Raw genomic sequence first — 14,759 nt, 5'->3', positions numbered from 1 at the left:
GTCACCTGACGTGCTGGAATTACCTCTGAGCCCATTTCTCTGTCAGTTTGGGACTCCAGAACCCTGCCTTGTTGAGCCACACATGCTTGCCTGCTGCAACACAGACCCAGATCTGGTCCACACCCCCAAAGCTGCAGACTTTAACCAAAAACTGCTCAGCAGGTCACCTATCACCAGCACCCAGACACCCAGCTCCCAATGGGATCCAAACCCCAAATAAATCCGTTTTATTCTGTATAAAACTTATACAGGGTAAACTTGTAAATTGTCTGCCCTCTATAACATGGATAGAGAGATATGCACAGCTGTTTGCTCCCCCAGGTATTAATAACTTACTCTGGGTTCAATAATAAAGAAAAGTATTTTATGAAGAATAAAAAGGAGGATTTAAGTGGTTCCAAGTAATAACAGACAGAACAAAGTAAGTCACCAAGCAAAATAAAGCAAAAACATGCAAGTCTAAGCCTAATACATTAAAAAACTGTTTATAGGTAAATCTCACCCTCAGAGATGTTCCAATAAGCTTCTTTCACAGACTAGACTCCTTCCTAGTCTGGGTCCAATACTTTCCCCTGGTACAATCCTTGTTAGTTCCAGCAGGCATCTTAGGTGAAAAGCAGGGGCTTTCTCATGACTGTTCTGTTTGTTCTGTTCCACCCCCTTTTATAGCTTTGGCACAAACCGGGAATCTTTTGTCTTTCTGGGTCCCCACCCCTCCTTCTAAATGGAAAAGGATCAGGTTTAAGATGGATTACAGTTCAGGTGACATGATCACATGTCATTGTAAGACCTCCTGGTGGACAGCTACACAGGAAGGCTTGCAGGTAAACAGACCCATTCGCAGTTTATTGATTCTGAAGCACCCTTAATGGCTTCCACTTAATATGTTTACATCAGTAATACAAGTTTATGTTTTATTCTCCTAACTCCAGACATAGAAATAATACATGCAAACAAACAGGATGAACACACTCAGTAGATTATAAATTTTGTAATGATACTTTACAAGAGACCTTTTGCATAAAGCATATTCAAGTTACATTATATTCACACTCATAAGCATATTTCCATAAAACATTATGGAGTGAAGTGTCACACCCACCCTCTATGTGCCATGCCCAGTCAGACCCCTGGGCCTTGCTACTCCACCCCCACCTCAGAACCAATGACCTTGAGTCAGAAATATAAACCAAGAGCCCCAATTTGTCCAGCTCCAATTCCATCACTGGAAGTGTTTAAGAACAGGTTGGACAAACACCTGTCAGGGCTGGTCTAGGTTAACTAGGTCCTGCCTCAGCACAGGGGACTGGACTCGATAACTGCTCATGGTCCCTTCCAGCCTGACATTTCTATTGTTCTTAATCCCTAAAATTACCTCTACAGATTTGCAGGCTTCCCCTTCACTTCCTGTCTGGAAATGTTTAGGATTGCTGTGCACTGTTAGCAGGTGAGTTCCAGCTCAGCAGCAGCAGCATTTCCCCTCTGCAGCTACTTAGTAAAACTCTTCAGGTGGGGGGAAAAGAAAGGAAATTTTTAAATCAGCAGGTCTAGAGAACTTGCATCTAAGAGTTTTAAAAGAGCTGGCTGAGGAGACCATTAATGAAGATTTTTGATCACTCGTGAAGACTGAGGAAGTTCCAGAAGACTAGAAGAAAACTAATTGTGTCCCAATGTTTAAAAAGGGTAAACGGAATGACCTTGGTAATCAGCCAGACATTGATCCTGGGCAAGACCAGGGAGCAGCTGATATGGGACTTGATTAATAAATAACTAATGAAGAGTACTATGATTAATGCAAATCAACATGGGTTTACGGAAACTAGATCCTGCCAAACTAATCTGATATTTGTGTAATGAGCTTACACGTTTGGTTGATAAAGGTAAAAGTGCTGATGTAACACACTGCGAATTCTGCAAGGTGTTTGACCTGGCATGACATTCTGATTAAAAATATCCAGTGGCTGGACGTTGAAGCTAGACAAATTCAGACTGGCAGTCAGTCTTGCATCCCAATCAGAGAAAAGCCCAAGCCCTGAAAAGTCTCTTGTACTGTACTTGGTAGCAGCTCGCCTCCTTGCCCACAGGTGTCATGCCCCCTCTCTCGCTAGGTATGATCTAAGGAAACAAAAGCCAGAGGGACTTTCCCGAGCTGAGCTCCATCAACACAAAGCAACACGGTCTAGTTGCAAGCAAGTTTCAGGTTGAGCGCCTCAATGCCATCTACGGGATTTAGGTGCATGTCTGCACTAAAATTAATGGAAGATCTACCTCAGAGTCCTAAAGTCTCCTAGGGGATTTGGATGCTGAAGTCCCACTAATTTTAAATGGGGTTTGGGGCAGCTGACTGCCTTAGGCTGGGGAAATCTCAACCCTCTAAGGTTCTGCCGTTTCCTTGTCAGGTTCTTTACAATACAAGAGTTTCCAGGCTGGTCTGAATTTGAACCAGCTGAGACTTTGGCCCCTCACCTCTCTGTACTTGGCCATGAAGCTTAGGTAAGAGTCACCACAGGACCCACAACATTGCTCCACGGAAAGCACCCTGTGACATTCCCACCTCTCCATGCAATGAAGCCCAGAAATATCCCCCACCCATTTCAGGGGGGTCCCACTATAAAGCAATTTATCTGGGGATTTTTCTAAGGGGCCCAAAGGAATTAGGTGCCCAGTTCGAGTCTCGCTCCCTTTGGAAATTCCAGCACTGGCGGCTGGATGCTCAGCGGGTGTAAAGCTGATGTCAGGCTCCGCCGTGGAGCTATGGTGACCTATGTACGCTGAGGGTGTTGGCCCTGTGTCTGTTTCACTCTGAAGGCCCCATAGATGCTCCCTGGTGTCACCCTCTTGGGTTCCCGCATACATGGTCTGGGGAGCCAGGGGTCCCCCTTCCTCCAACCTTCATGGTCACAGGTGGCACAGCAGGGGGGCCCAGAAGCACTGCAGGGTGCATAGGCTACCCCTCCCCCCACCACCGCCCCCAGCCAGGCATCGCTTGGATTTTACAGCTCAAAGCAGATAGGGAAGGACAATAAAATGGGGAAGGGTGGGCTCAGAGCTAATCCCCGCAAACGCAGGGCAGGGGGTGCTGCAGAGACAAATCTCCCAATTAACTCCCTCCAATCCAGGCTGCAAATCAGTTCAAACTGCTTAGATCAAGACCAAAATCTGTCCATTTAAACCATTAAATCACTCAAAGAGAATCTCCAGTTAAACTGCAGCGCCCCTCCTCATCTGCTAGGGGCCAAGGGAGGCAGTTTCCCCCCACCCCTGACTTTTCATAGGTCTACAGTCCCCCTCCAGCTGCTGCAGAATACAATACAACCCCAGACAGTGGCCTCTGTACTGATGGAATTTTGCCCCCACCCCCAAGTTTTTCTAAATCCCTGGATTCACGCCCCTCCCCGTTTGCAAAGAATATTTGCAGGTAAAGTGGTTTGGCCCCCTCATACCCAGTTTGAAAGCAGATTTCCAGTGCGTTAAATTGCCTCAGGCTCCCGCTTTTGCAGATAAAATTTCCCTGTAAATTATTTTAGGCAGCAACTCCCCCCGCCCAGCCGTTCCTTCAGTTTGCAAAAAAAAAAAGTTTGCCAAGAAGATCCCAGGGAAATTGCCTCCGCCCCTCTCCCTTTGCAAAAAGAGTTTTCACTTACATTGGCTCCCCTCCCATGCTACTCCCCACTTTGCAAAGAAAAAGGAGTACTTGTGGCACCTTAGAGACTAACCAATTTATTTGAGCATAAGCTTTCGTGAGCTACAGCTCACTTCATCGGATGCATACTGTGGAAAGTTTAGAAGATCTTATTATATACACACAAAGCATGAAAAAATACCTCCTCCCACCCCACTCTCCTGCTGGTAATAGCTTATCCAAAGTGACAACTCTCCTTACATTGTGTATAATAATCAGGGTGAGCCATTTCCAGCACAAATGGGATTTGTGCTGGAAATGGCCCACCTTGATTATCATACACATTGTAAGGAGAGCGATCACTTTACATAAGCTATTACCAGCAGGAGAGTGGGGTGGGAGGAGGTATTTTTTCATGCTTTGTGTGTATATAATAAGATCTTCTAAACTTTCCACAGTATGCATCCGATGAAGTGAGCTGTAGCTCACGAAAGCTTATGCTCAAATAAATTGGTTAGTCTCTAAGGTGCCACAAGTACTCCTTTTCTTTTTGCGAATACAGACTAACACGCCTGTTACTCTGAAACCTTTGCAAAGAAAATGTCCAGTTAAATTGGCTCCCCCATAATTTGCAGGGAGAAGCCGGTTAAATGGCTGCAAAGGCAGGAGTTGATGGTTACAAGCAAGGCCCCGAAAAAAATCAAACGCACCGCCTCGCCAGGTGGGTACCCTAATCCAGATTAACCCTCCCAGACAGCTACCCTAATCCGGATTAACCCGCCCAGGCAGTTCCCTTTTGCACAGGGCTGGATTCCGAACCAGCCCCTCCCCCAGAGAGAAGCGAGCGGGTCCGCGGCGCTCCGAACGGCGAGAGAATATGCAAAAAGGCATGGAACGGTAGGGGAGGGAAGGAAGAGGGCGGGACGAGCAGACATTGGACCAATCAGCCCCATGAGAGGCGCAGGTAGTGCAGTACTGCACCCTCGTCTCGAGCCCAAGACACTGGCCGCCCCGACCCATCGCGTGGGCCCCGCCCATCCATAGCGGGCTGGCCCAATCGTCACTCCTTCCGCGGCATTCGACCTCCTCATTTGCATAGCAGCCCGCGATTGGTCCCCAGGCGTGGCCCGGCTCTCTCGCCTCCCAATTGGCTAGCCGCTCCGGCGGCCGTGCGTTGGAGGCGGGGCCGTGGGTGTTCCAAGATGGCGGCACACGCGGCGGCCGGGCGGGTGCGGAGGTTTTGGGGACTTTGCGGCGGCCCCTCCCCGCTCAGGGTGAGTGACCCCCCCCGCCCGGGTTCTGGTGAAGAGCCCTGAGGGGATTTGCGTAAAGGGCGCGTGCAGCGTCTCTCTGGGGCGGCTTCGGCACCAACGGCGGTTGGGGGGAGCAGAGCATGTGACCAGTTCAGTCCCCCCCCCCAGTCCCCTGGCCATAAGCCCCGCCCCATGGCCTCTAAGGAGATTCGACCCTTCTCCAACTAGCCGCCTCGCCCTACAACTCCTGGCCCATATGGCCCCAAATGGGCCACCCCTCCCCCCAGGCCATATAACTGTCTGGGCCTAGGACCCTGTCAGGACTGCCTCCCAGAGCCAACCCGCTGCCGCAGGCCATATAGCCTTGTATAGACCAGCCCCTCAGGCCTTATGCTCTCCCCCAACCATATAACCCTGTACAGACCAGACCTCCCCCCCACGCCATATAACCCCATATGGACCAGACTCCCCTCAGCCATGTAACGCTGTCCAGACCAAATTCCTTAGGACCATATAACTCCTGATGACGACCAGAATGTGGGGGTTAAAGGATGGGATGGATCGTCTTGCTCATTCCCTCTGACGCACCTGGCATTGGCCACTGTCGGAGGACAGGATACAGGGCTAGAGGGACCATTGGTCTGACCCAGTATAGCCGTTCTTATGTTCTCATAACAATATAGCCATGTAGGGACCAGCCCCGCTCCCATATAACCCCCCACTAGGGTTGCCAACAGTCTCTTACTACAAGGCCCCCCCCCCCCCCTTATTTTGTACAACAAGATTGGAAGTTTCTTAGTTCTGCAAAAAGTAGAAAGAGATACCCCATGTGAATGTAGGTGAGTCCTGCTTAGTAGGATTATTATTAATAATAATGATAAAAATAATATTGGGAGAAGGGGTGGGGTTACTAAGAAAACAGTTCCCTATTTTTGAAATACAATGTTGGTAATTGTACCCCCGCCCCCGCCACCATAAAACCTTGTATGGACCAGGTGCCCAGGCCATATAACCTCCCCCTGGGCAAATAACCCCATATGGACCAGATTCTCCCCAGTTATATTACACCATATAAGAACATAAGAATGGCCCCCTACTGGGTCAGACCAAAGGTCCATCTAGTCCACTATCCTGTCTTCCAACAGTGGCCAGTGCCAGGTGCCCCAGGGGGAATGAACAGACCAGGTAATCTTCAAGTGATCCATCCCTTGTCATCCATTCCCAGCTTCTGGCAAAACTGATGCTAGGAACGCCATCCCTGCCCATCCTGGCTAATAGCCACGGATGGACCTATTATCCATGAATTTATAGACCTCAATCATATCCACCCTTAGTCGTCTCTTTTCCAAGCTGAAAAGTCCCAGTTTTATTAATCTTTCCTCGTACGGAAGCCTTTCCATACCTCTAATAATTTTTGTTGTCCTTTTCTGAATCTTTCCCAATTCCAATATATCTGTTTTGAGATGGGGTGACCACGTCTGCACGCAGTATTCAAGATGTGGAGGTACCATGGATTTATATAGAGGCAACATGATATTTTCTGTCTTATTATCTATCCCTTTCTTAATGATTCCCAACATTCTGTTAGCTTTTTTGACTGCTGCTGCACATTGAGTGGATCTTTTCAGAGAACTATCCACAGTGGACAAGATTCTTCTTCTTTGGGCTGTACTAACCCGCTATGGACCAGCTCCCACTCCCCAAACCATGTAATACCTTACAAAAAATGGAAGCAAAAGTACAGTATCAATATATTAAGCAAAACCAAGGGCACATTGGTGATGTTGTAATTGCATTCAGATAGGCATGACATTAAGTGAGTGTGTACAACTAATAATATCCTGAGAAGTATATAAGGAATGCATGTCATGTATCAGGGGGTAGCCATGTTAGTCTGTATCCACAAAAACAACAAGGAGTCCGGTGACACCTTAAATACTAACAGGGGCATAAGCTTTATTTGGGCATAAGCTTTCGTGGGTAAAAAACCCACTTCTTCAGATGCAATAAGGAATGCATTGCATGCAAAGTAAAAGTGGCCTTAAGTGATATGGAGCAAGGAAACTTGCTGTCTTGAATTGACTCATGCTGGCCCTGGTCTTGCTTGGAGTAGCAGATGGATTTGCCTGGGTGTCGGTTCACTTTGGGGGAGCAGGCAGGGCCGTCCCTACCCATACGCAAAGTACGCAACTGCTTAGGGCACCAATGCTGCTCCAGACTCTGCCCCACCTCTTCCCCATGGCCTCCGCCCCAGCCCCACCCCCACTCCACCCCTTCCCCAAGTTCCCCATCGCTGCTTCGCCCCCGCCCTGCCCCTTCCTGCCCCCATTCCCCTGAGGACTGCAGCAGGGGCGGGCCTGCACTCACCGGCGGCAGGAAGTGCAGTAACCCGGCCCTAGCTGCGCCGCTGGTGAGTGCTGGGGGCGATTCCTCCCTGCCCCCTAAGCCAGCCCTGCCCCCCCAGCAGAGGCCTGGGGCCAGCCCCCCCCCGCCCCGAGGCCTGCCCCCCTCACCCTCCCTGCGGGGGGCAGGGGCTGCATAGGGCACTAGAATAGTGATGGCCCTGGGAGCAGGCTCCACATTGGGACGTTAGTAAAGTGGGAACTGCCCATGCTGGTGATAACAAGTATTGTGGGATGGCTGTTGAGGGCCGCTCCTGGAATAGAGCCAAGGAACATTATTTTTCTTGGCCTGCGCTTTGGTTCATGTCAAAATGTCCAGTGGTGACAGATCAAAAGATTTTGCTGTTTTGGAGCAGTTTGTCATGGTGTGATGAAAAGAAAAGCCCAGGTGAAATTACAGCAGGATGCTTTGCAGGCAGAGCAAGTGTACAGTGTGGGTTCGGGGCTGGACCTTAGGAGGTGGGCAGGCAGCCCCTGCCTCGTACTTTGAGCTTGGGGTTAATGGTGGTGGAAATGATTAGAGTGACTGTGGACTTGGGAATATGTTGCTGAGCAGAGACCTTAAAAAGGAAGGCGCAGGAGGACGGGGACACGGTGCCAGTGAAACGTAAGCTAATGGAGGAAAGGCAAACAAGGGGTGCAGCCCGACGTGAGTAATGGGACATGGATGATGTTGGACTTTGGCCCCATTTGGAGGCAGGATTAGGGAGGTCAGGTGGTCTGGGAGCAGAATCTTGGTGCTGGCTAAGATAAGGGGAATGCCCAGGGAGCCGTTTACAGCGGATAAGATATGCCTGGGTCGTAACCTGAGATGGAGTGTAAGTCGTCCATGGACAGCGCGTGCTGGACAGGGATTGGTTCCTCCAGGTTGCCCAAGCCAATCCCCAACACGATGCAATGCGGCCAGTGCAGCGTGATGGGCCAGTGGGGCTAACGCACGAGGGAGCTCTGCTCCCCTTTTCCACCCCTACCACGTAACTCCGTATGTCCCATCTTGCCCCATGCCATATGACCAGGTAATGACCAGCTTTCCTCCTTCAGCTCCCCACTCTAAATGTGACTGTATCGCTCTGTAAAACCATATACACCCATTTCTGACATTGCCACCAACCCAGACCCATTGGAGCCTGGGGCCATGGTCCTGCTCGGGCTATATAACCCCATATGGATTATCCTACCTACTATTACTATCCTCTAATCATATAGAGCCTGCTGCTGTGCATCCTGCTGGGCAATATCCCCCATATGGCCCTGCTACCCTCACTGCCCACTGGCTAAGCCATATAGCCCCATGTGGACCTTCCCATGTAGGCCATATAGGCCTGCCCTGCTCTCCTGATGGCTCTCTCCCCGCTCAGGCCTTCGCCACCATCATCCCAAGGGTTTCCCAGGTGGACAACTCCTCTGACTTTCTGGGCAACGTCCCCCACCGCCGGCACCCAGGGGTGCTGCATCTCAGGAGTGTCCGGCTCCCGGCCGAACTGGTGAAGGCTGCCCAGCTGCTGGTGGAGCGTAAGTAACCACTGGGTGCGAGGGGGCTCGGTGCTGCAAGAAGCAGGGTGAGGGGCTCAGTAGGAGTACTCTCTCCTTGCACTACTGTTACTCAGGTGCCCTGCCCCAGAGCTGGCTGCATCTCAGCTCAGGGCGAGCCATCCCCATGTGGTGTCGTGCAGCTGTTACCCAGCTGCTCTGTCCCAGAGCTACTGCATCTCTGTGCCAGGCAAGTCATCCCCACGTGGTGTTATGTGCAGCTGTTTCCCACCTGCCAGACCCTGGAGCTGGGTACGTCTCAGCACTGGGTGAGCCATCCCCATGTGGTGGTATGTGCGGCTGTTACCCAGCTGCTCTGCGCCAGAGCTGGGCTGCACCTCAGGACCAGTGATCCCTGCTCTGTTCAGCATGACGGGCTTCTCACTGGGCCCATCGTATCTCATTCATCCCCCACCAGAGTCCACCGTGCATGGGCTGAAGGACCAGGTTGTGTCCCTGACCAACTACCTCTGGAGCCGGAAGCGCCCCCTGGAGGCCAGCGAGCTGCAGAGGAGAGGGCAGCAGCTGGAGCAGCAGCTGAGGGAGAAGGTCCAGCCCCGCACAGCAGGTGAGCGCAAACTGGGGGACAGGATGGGGAGAAACCAGCTGGGTGAAGAGGCTCTCCCCATGCAGTCAGTGCTGGCCCCAGTGCCCCACAGTGCTGCGGGGTGCAGGTCCGGCGGGGGGCGCTCTCCTCACTCAGTGTTGGTCTCTGCTTGGTCTCCCCCAGCCTTCTCTATGCTTAACCCTGTCTCTCTCTGTCAGACGCATCCAGCCCCCTGACCGACGCTGAGGCGGAGAAGCTGCAGAGGAGGGTGCTGAACAGGCTTCGAAAAACCACCTATCACTGGGAGGCACTGAGGTGACACCCTCTCGGGGTTGTGATGGGTCTCCTGCAGTGCTGAGATGCAGCCAGCTCTTGTGTAGGGCAGCTGGGGAACAGCTGCACAGTGACGCCAAACAAGGATGGCTCACCCGATACTGCGATGCGGCCAGCTCTGGGGTGGGGTGGAGCATCTGTTTACCAGCCCAACATTTTGGCAGGCAATGAAGGAGGTCACACAGGAATGCCTCAGCCAGTGCTGAGATGCAGCAAGTTCTGAGGTGGGGAAGCTGGGAACAGATGCACAGCAATGCCACACAGGGTCATCTCGCCCACTTCTGAGATGCAGCCAGTTCAGTGGTGGAGCATCTGTTTATCAGCCCCAAATTTTGGCAGGCAGTGAAGGAGGTCACACGAGAATGCCTTTCCCAGCACTGAGATGCAGCCAGTTCTGGGGTGGAGCAGCTGGGTAATAGCCTCATGGCAACGCCACAAGGGGATGACTCACCAGAGCTAAGGTGCAGCCAGTTCTGGGGTGGGGCACGACATCTGTTTACCAGCCCCAGTTTCTGGCAGGCAGTAAAGGAGGTCAGCACTCGCTCTGGGGTATGTGTGGGGGGTCAGCGCCCCCAACCGACATGCTCTGTGTGTTTTTCCCGTCCCAGGTATACAGACGAGCTGAGTCTTGTGTACATGGTAGCTCGGCTGGATGGGGGGTTTGCGGCTGTGTCCAGAGCCTTCCATGAGGTGAGAGACTGTGCTAAGCACTAGAGCCCACTCCCCTCCCAGAGCTGGGGACAGAACCCAGGAATCCTGGCTCCCAGCCCCAATTGCTCTAACCATGAGAACCCACTCCCTTCCCAGAGCTGGGGATAGAACCCAGGAGCTAAGTTTCCTCTAAGCTCTGTGGCCATGCAGCTGCCTATTAAGCCCCGTGCAGGGGCCCAGGGCAGCGGTGGGGAGAGGTGCCTCTCCCCCAGTGTGGACCTGCCGGGGGAGAGGTGACCCTCCCCTCCGACCCCAGCACGGAGCTGCCCCAGACTTGCCACGGCCGGGGGAGAGGAACCTCTCCCTCGGCCTGACCTAGCCCAGCCCCGCTGGGGCTGCCCCAGCCGGGGAAAGGTGCCTCTGCTGTGGCGAGAGGGGGCTGGGGGGAGTCCTCTCTCTCCCTGGGGCAGCCTGCACCCCAAACCTCTCATTCCCGGCTCTACCCCAGAGCCCACACCCCAACTTTCTTCCCCAGCCCTGAACCCCCTCCTGGACCCCAAACCCCTCATCCCCAGCCCCATCCCAGAGCCAGCAACACCAGCCAGAGCCCTCACCCCCAACCCTCTTCCCCAGCCCTGAGCCCCCTCCCACACTTCAAACCCCTTGGCTCCACCCCTACCACATGAATTTTGTTATGTGCACCAGTATGAAGGTGAAGTGTAACACGTCAGATCCATATTGGTGCACATAATAAAATTCATTCCGCACATGGGCTTAAAAAAATAGTCCTGGCTCCCAGCCCTAACCACTAGCCCTCACTCCCCCCATAGCTGGGGCTAGACCCCCCGCAGTCCTGGTTCCCAGCCCCCCCCCTCTAACCACTAGCCCCTGCTCTCTGAAGGGAGGTAGTCCCGCTCTCCGCCTGTGGTCTACGCGGAGCTGTGCTGGGGCTGATGTGGTTTCTCTTTGCTCTGCTCCCTAGATCCAGAAGCGGGTTCCAGCCTTTGCCCCTCGCACCCTGCTGGATTTTGGCTCTGGGACAGGCTCCGTCAGCTGGTGAGCCTCTGCCCTGCAGGGGGGATATTTCCTGTGGTGCTGGGAGCGCTGCTGGTGTCTCATGCTCCCCCCTCTCTGTGCAGGGCCGCACATGGTGCCTGGGGCCAGACCCTGTGTGAATACTTGTGTGTCGACAGCTCCGCCCCTATGCTGGCCCTCGCTGAGCGGCTGCTGCAAGGTGAGGCCTCCAGGGGCACTGCTGAGTGCCCAGCCAGGGCTGGTAGGGCCCCAGTTCTAACTGCTAGACCCCTCTGCCACCCCAGAGCTGGGGAAGAACCCAAGAGTCCTGGCTCCCAAGCCCTCCAACCACTAGACCCCCCCTCTCCTCCCAGATCCAGGGATAGAACCCAGGAGTCCTGGCTGCCAGCACCTCCCACCCCGCCCCACGCCACGCCACGCCACTCCACTAGACCCCACTTTCCTCCCAGAGTCAGGGATAGAACCCAGGAGTCCTGGCTGCCAGCACCCCCCTCCCCTCCCACGCCACGCCACTCCACTAGTCCCCTCTGCCACCCCAGAGCTGGGAAGAGAACCTGGGAGTCCGGGCTGCCAGGCCTTTCTTCCATCACTCTCTCATTCCATTGCCCCCTGTCCTGTCTTCTCTCCCTCTCGGTGACCCCCACCTTGATGTCTCTCTGTCCGTCCCTCCCTGCTCCAGGTGGCTCTGAGTCCCCCCGGGCCCCACTCTTTCCAGGCGTCTATTTCCGGCAGTTCCTCCCCGTCTCGCCCAAGGTAAAGGGCCCTGCCTGTAGGGGTGGCAGAGAGGGGCTGATAAAGAGGCAGTTGGGTCTAGGGGGGAGCACTGGGGGGTCCAGTGCTTTGCAGGGAAGCCTGGAGGTGGGGGTGTACGTGTTGTTAGATTCTGGCTTGCCAGGGCTGCCTGCCTGGCGCCATCCCACATTGCTTTGCTGTTCTGTTGGGGAGGCAGCATCAGAATGCGGCTGGCTCTGGGGTGGGGGACAGGAGCAGCATGAGGAAGAAGGGGCAGGTCAGAGAGGCTGGGAGCTGGGGCGTTCTCCAGTGCCGGGGGGAGGTCTCCGGGGATCTGCCCCACCCCAGCCAGGGTCTGATCTCCCCCTCTCGCCCACATCCTGTGTCTCCCCCTGCACTTGCAGGTGAAGTTTGACCTGGTGGTCTCAGCCTTCTCCCTGAATGAGCTGCCCAGCCTGGCCGAGCGCAGGGAGACCATACAGACACTGTGGAGGAAGACGGACGGCTTCCTGGTGAGTGACCCCCCTGCCCCTCTGGCCCCCCGCCCGGAGTCCCCCTCCCCTCCCTCAGATTGGCCCCCCTGGCCCGGAGTCCCCCTCCTCTGCCCTCCACTCCCCTGGCATCCCCCTCCCATCCCCGGATCGGTCCCTCTGCCCCCTCACCCAGAGTCCCCCTCCCCTCCCCTGGATCGGCCTCTTGGTCCTCAGATCGACCCCTCTCCCCCTCCCTCCCAGAGTCTCCCTCCCTTCCCCGGATTGGCCCCTCGGCCCCCCCCAACCCGGCTCCCCCCCCGCCTCCCAGTTTGGCCCCCCCACGCCCAGTCTCTTCCCCTCCCTCCAAGATCAGACCCTCTAACTCCCAATCCCTTCCAGGTGCTGGTGGAGAACGGGACCAAAGAGGGGCACCAGATGCTCATGGAGGCGCGAGAGATCATCCTGGGGGTGAGGGGACCCTGCTCCTTCCCTGGGGCTGTGGCGGGTACCCCCTGCGATCCCCCTCCCCACCCCCAGCAGCTTTGGCAGGCTCCCAGCCACCTGGGGGAAGGGAGAATGGGGAGACAATGGGACCCAGGCGTCTGGGACAGTAACACAAAGCGCTGGGAGGCCCCCAGGGGGAAGGACTGGGAGGCGGCAGTTCAGAGCTCTGCCCCCCAGGGATCCCAGGGGGAGGGTCTGGGATGGAACGGGACCCAGGCGTCCGGGCCGGCAGTGCAGAGGGAACAGGGGGTGCAGCTGGTTCCCTTTGGGCTCTAACTCCTCTCCTCTCGGCCAACAGGGGGGCGACAAGGTGGTGCATGACCCACGGGAGGCTCACGTCTTCGCCCCAGTGAGTATCGGCGGGGTGGGGGGAGCAGGCCGAGGCCTGCAGGGTGGCCGGAGGGAGTTGGGTGGGCGGCCTGAGGCCAGTTTGGGGGATGGGTCGAGGTTCGGTGGGTGGGGTATGGAGAGGGCAGGCCGAGGCCAGCCAGGTGCCCAGTCAGTGGGCTGTGGGGGGACGTGGGATGCTCTAACGCCAGTCTCTGTCTCCTAGTGCCCGCATCACCTGCCCTGCCCACGGCTGAACCCCAAGCAGCCCCTGCCCTGCAACTACCTCCAGGCCTACCACCCCCTGCCCTTCCGCTGGGTGAGTGCCCCTCCCGCCAGGCAGCGGGGTGTATGGGGAGCTGTGGTGGGATTGGCCCCAGGGTGGGGACTGCCTGGCTGCAAGGGTGGGGAACGGGCCGGAGCCAGCCGCAGGGCGGAGGGGTTGGGGGAGGCGGATGCAGGGGGCTCTGCAGGGGACCCCGGCTCACCCCCTACCCATGTGCCGTTGCAGAACCCAGCACTGAAGGAGGAGTTGTTCTCCTTCCTGATCCTGCGCCGGGGGCCAGGGGCGGGCGAGGAGCCCTGGCCCCGCATCACCCAGGCCGTCCTGGGCCGGGTCCAGCATGTCCATTGCCATCTGTGCTGTGCCGACGGGAGCCTGCAGCACGCCGTGATCACCGCACGCCGGCACGGCAGGTACCGCTCTGCCAAGGGCCCGGGATGGCCTGGCTGGCTCAGGGGGGCAGGGAATGGGGGCACGGGCCTTTCTCCTCTAGGGGGCGCTGGCTCCTATCTGGCCCCAGGGCAGGGACTGGCTGGCTCGGGGGGTGGGGAATGGGATACAGGGCATTTCCCCTCTAGGGGGTGCTGGCTCCCATCCAGAGCCGGAACTTGCTGGCTCGGGGGTCCGGACTCATCACCATGCCCTCTTCCCACAGGGATCTGTATCGCTGCGCCCGGCTGAGCCATTGGGGGGATCGGCTACCCGTGACGACGCCCCATGGAGAGGCCGTTCCGGGGGAGTAACCCTCCAGCCCATTCCCGGGGGCAGATGCTGAGCCCCCGAGGTCTCGCTGCGATCTGTCGCCCAACCCTCCTGGGCATTGACATGGGGACAGTGGCAGGGAGCACCCTAGTGGATTGGCACTGGGTTGGGGGGGTCTTCTGATGGCCCCCGTCGCCTGTGGCACTGGAGGTGCAGGTGCTGCCTCCATTGAACAGCGGGGACCCAGTAGGACTCCTGGGTTCTCTTCTGCAGCTGGTGGCTCCCCAGCTCCCAGGTTGGGTCCAATAAAGAGAGCCTGAAACAGTCCACCAGCTTTGGCGTCAGTTACCGTGCAGGGTTAGACT

General features: G+C 55.8%; 1 protein-coding gene across 1 annotated transcript; it reads left to right on the top strand.

The window, feature by feature from the left end:
• Nucleotides 1-4,800: 4,800 nt before the first annotated feature.
• On the top strand, nt 4,801-14,721 carry METTL17 (methyltransferase like 17). The gene is made up of 14 exons (XM_048820725.2): nt 4,801-4,896; nt 8,636-8,789; nt 9,226-9,375; nt 9,573-9,669; nt 10,296-10,377; nt 11,321-11,394; nt 11,478-11,572; nt 12,053-12,126; nt 12,510-12,617; nt 12,978-13,046; nt 13,381-13,431; nt 13,636-13,728; nt 13,921-14,105; nt 14,348-14,721. Exons 1-14 carry the CDS (start codon nt 4,825-4,827, stop codon nt 14,433-14,435), a joined length of 1,392 nt encoding a protein of 463 aa, XP_048676682.1. The 5' UTR covers nt 4,801-4,824; the 3' UTR covers nt 14,436-14,721.
• Nucleotides 14,722-14,759: the final 38 nt, after the last annotated feature.

The sequence above is a fragment of the Caretta caretta genome, chromosome 13, assembly GCF_965140235.1.
Source record: "Caretta caretta isolate rCarCar2 chromosome 13, rCarCar1.hap1, whole genome shotgun sequence".
NCBI classification, from domain to species: Eukaryota; Metazoa; Chordata; order Testudines; family Cheloniidae; genus Caretta; species Caretta caretta.
This window is presented reverse-complemented; position numbering and strand designations above follow the sequence as displayed.

Bases quoted from the DNA above. Each gene is read 5' to 3' on its own strand.
- METTL17 (XM_048820725.2), top strand. From the start codon at position 4,825: ATGGCGGCACACGCGGCGGCCGGGCGGGTGCGGAGGTTTTGGGGACTT. The intron at 11,395-11,477 runs GTGAGCCTCTGC...CTCTCTGTGCAG, and splicing joins GGGACAGGCTCCGTCAGCTG to GGCCGCACATGGTGCCTGGG. The intron at 13,047-13,380 runs GTGAGGGGACCC...CTCGGCCAACAG, and splicing joins CGCGAGAGATCATCCTGGGG to GGGGGCGACAAGGTGGTGCA.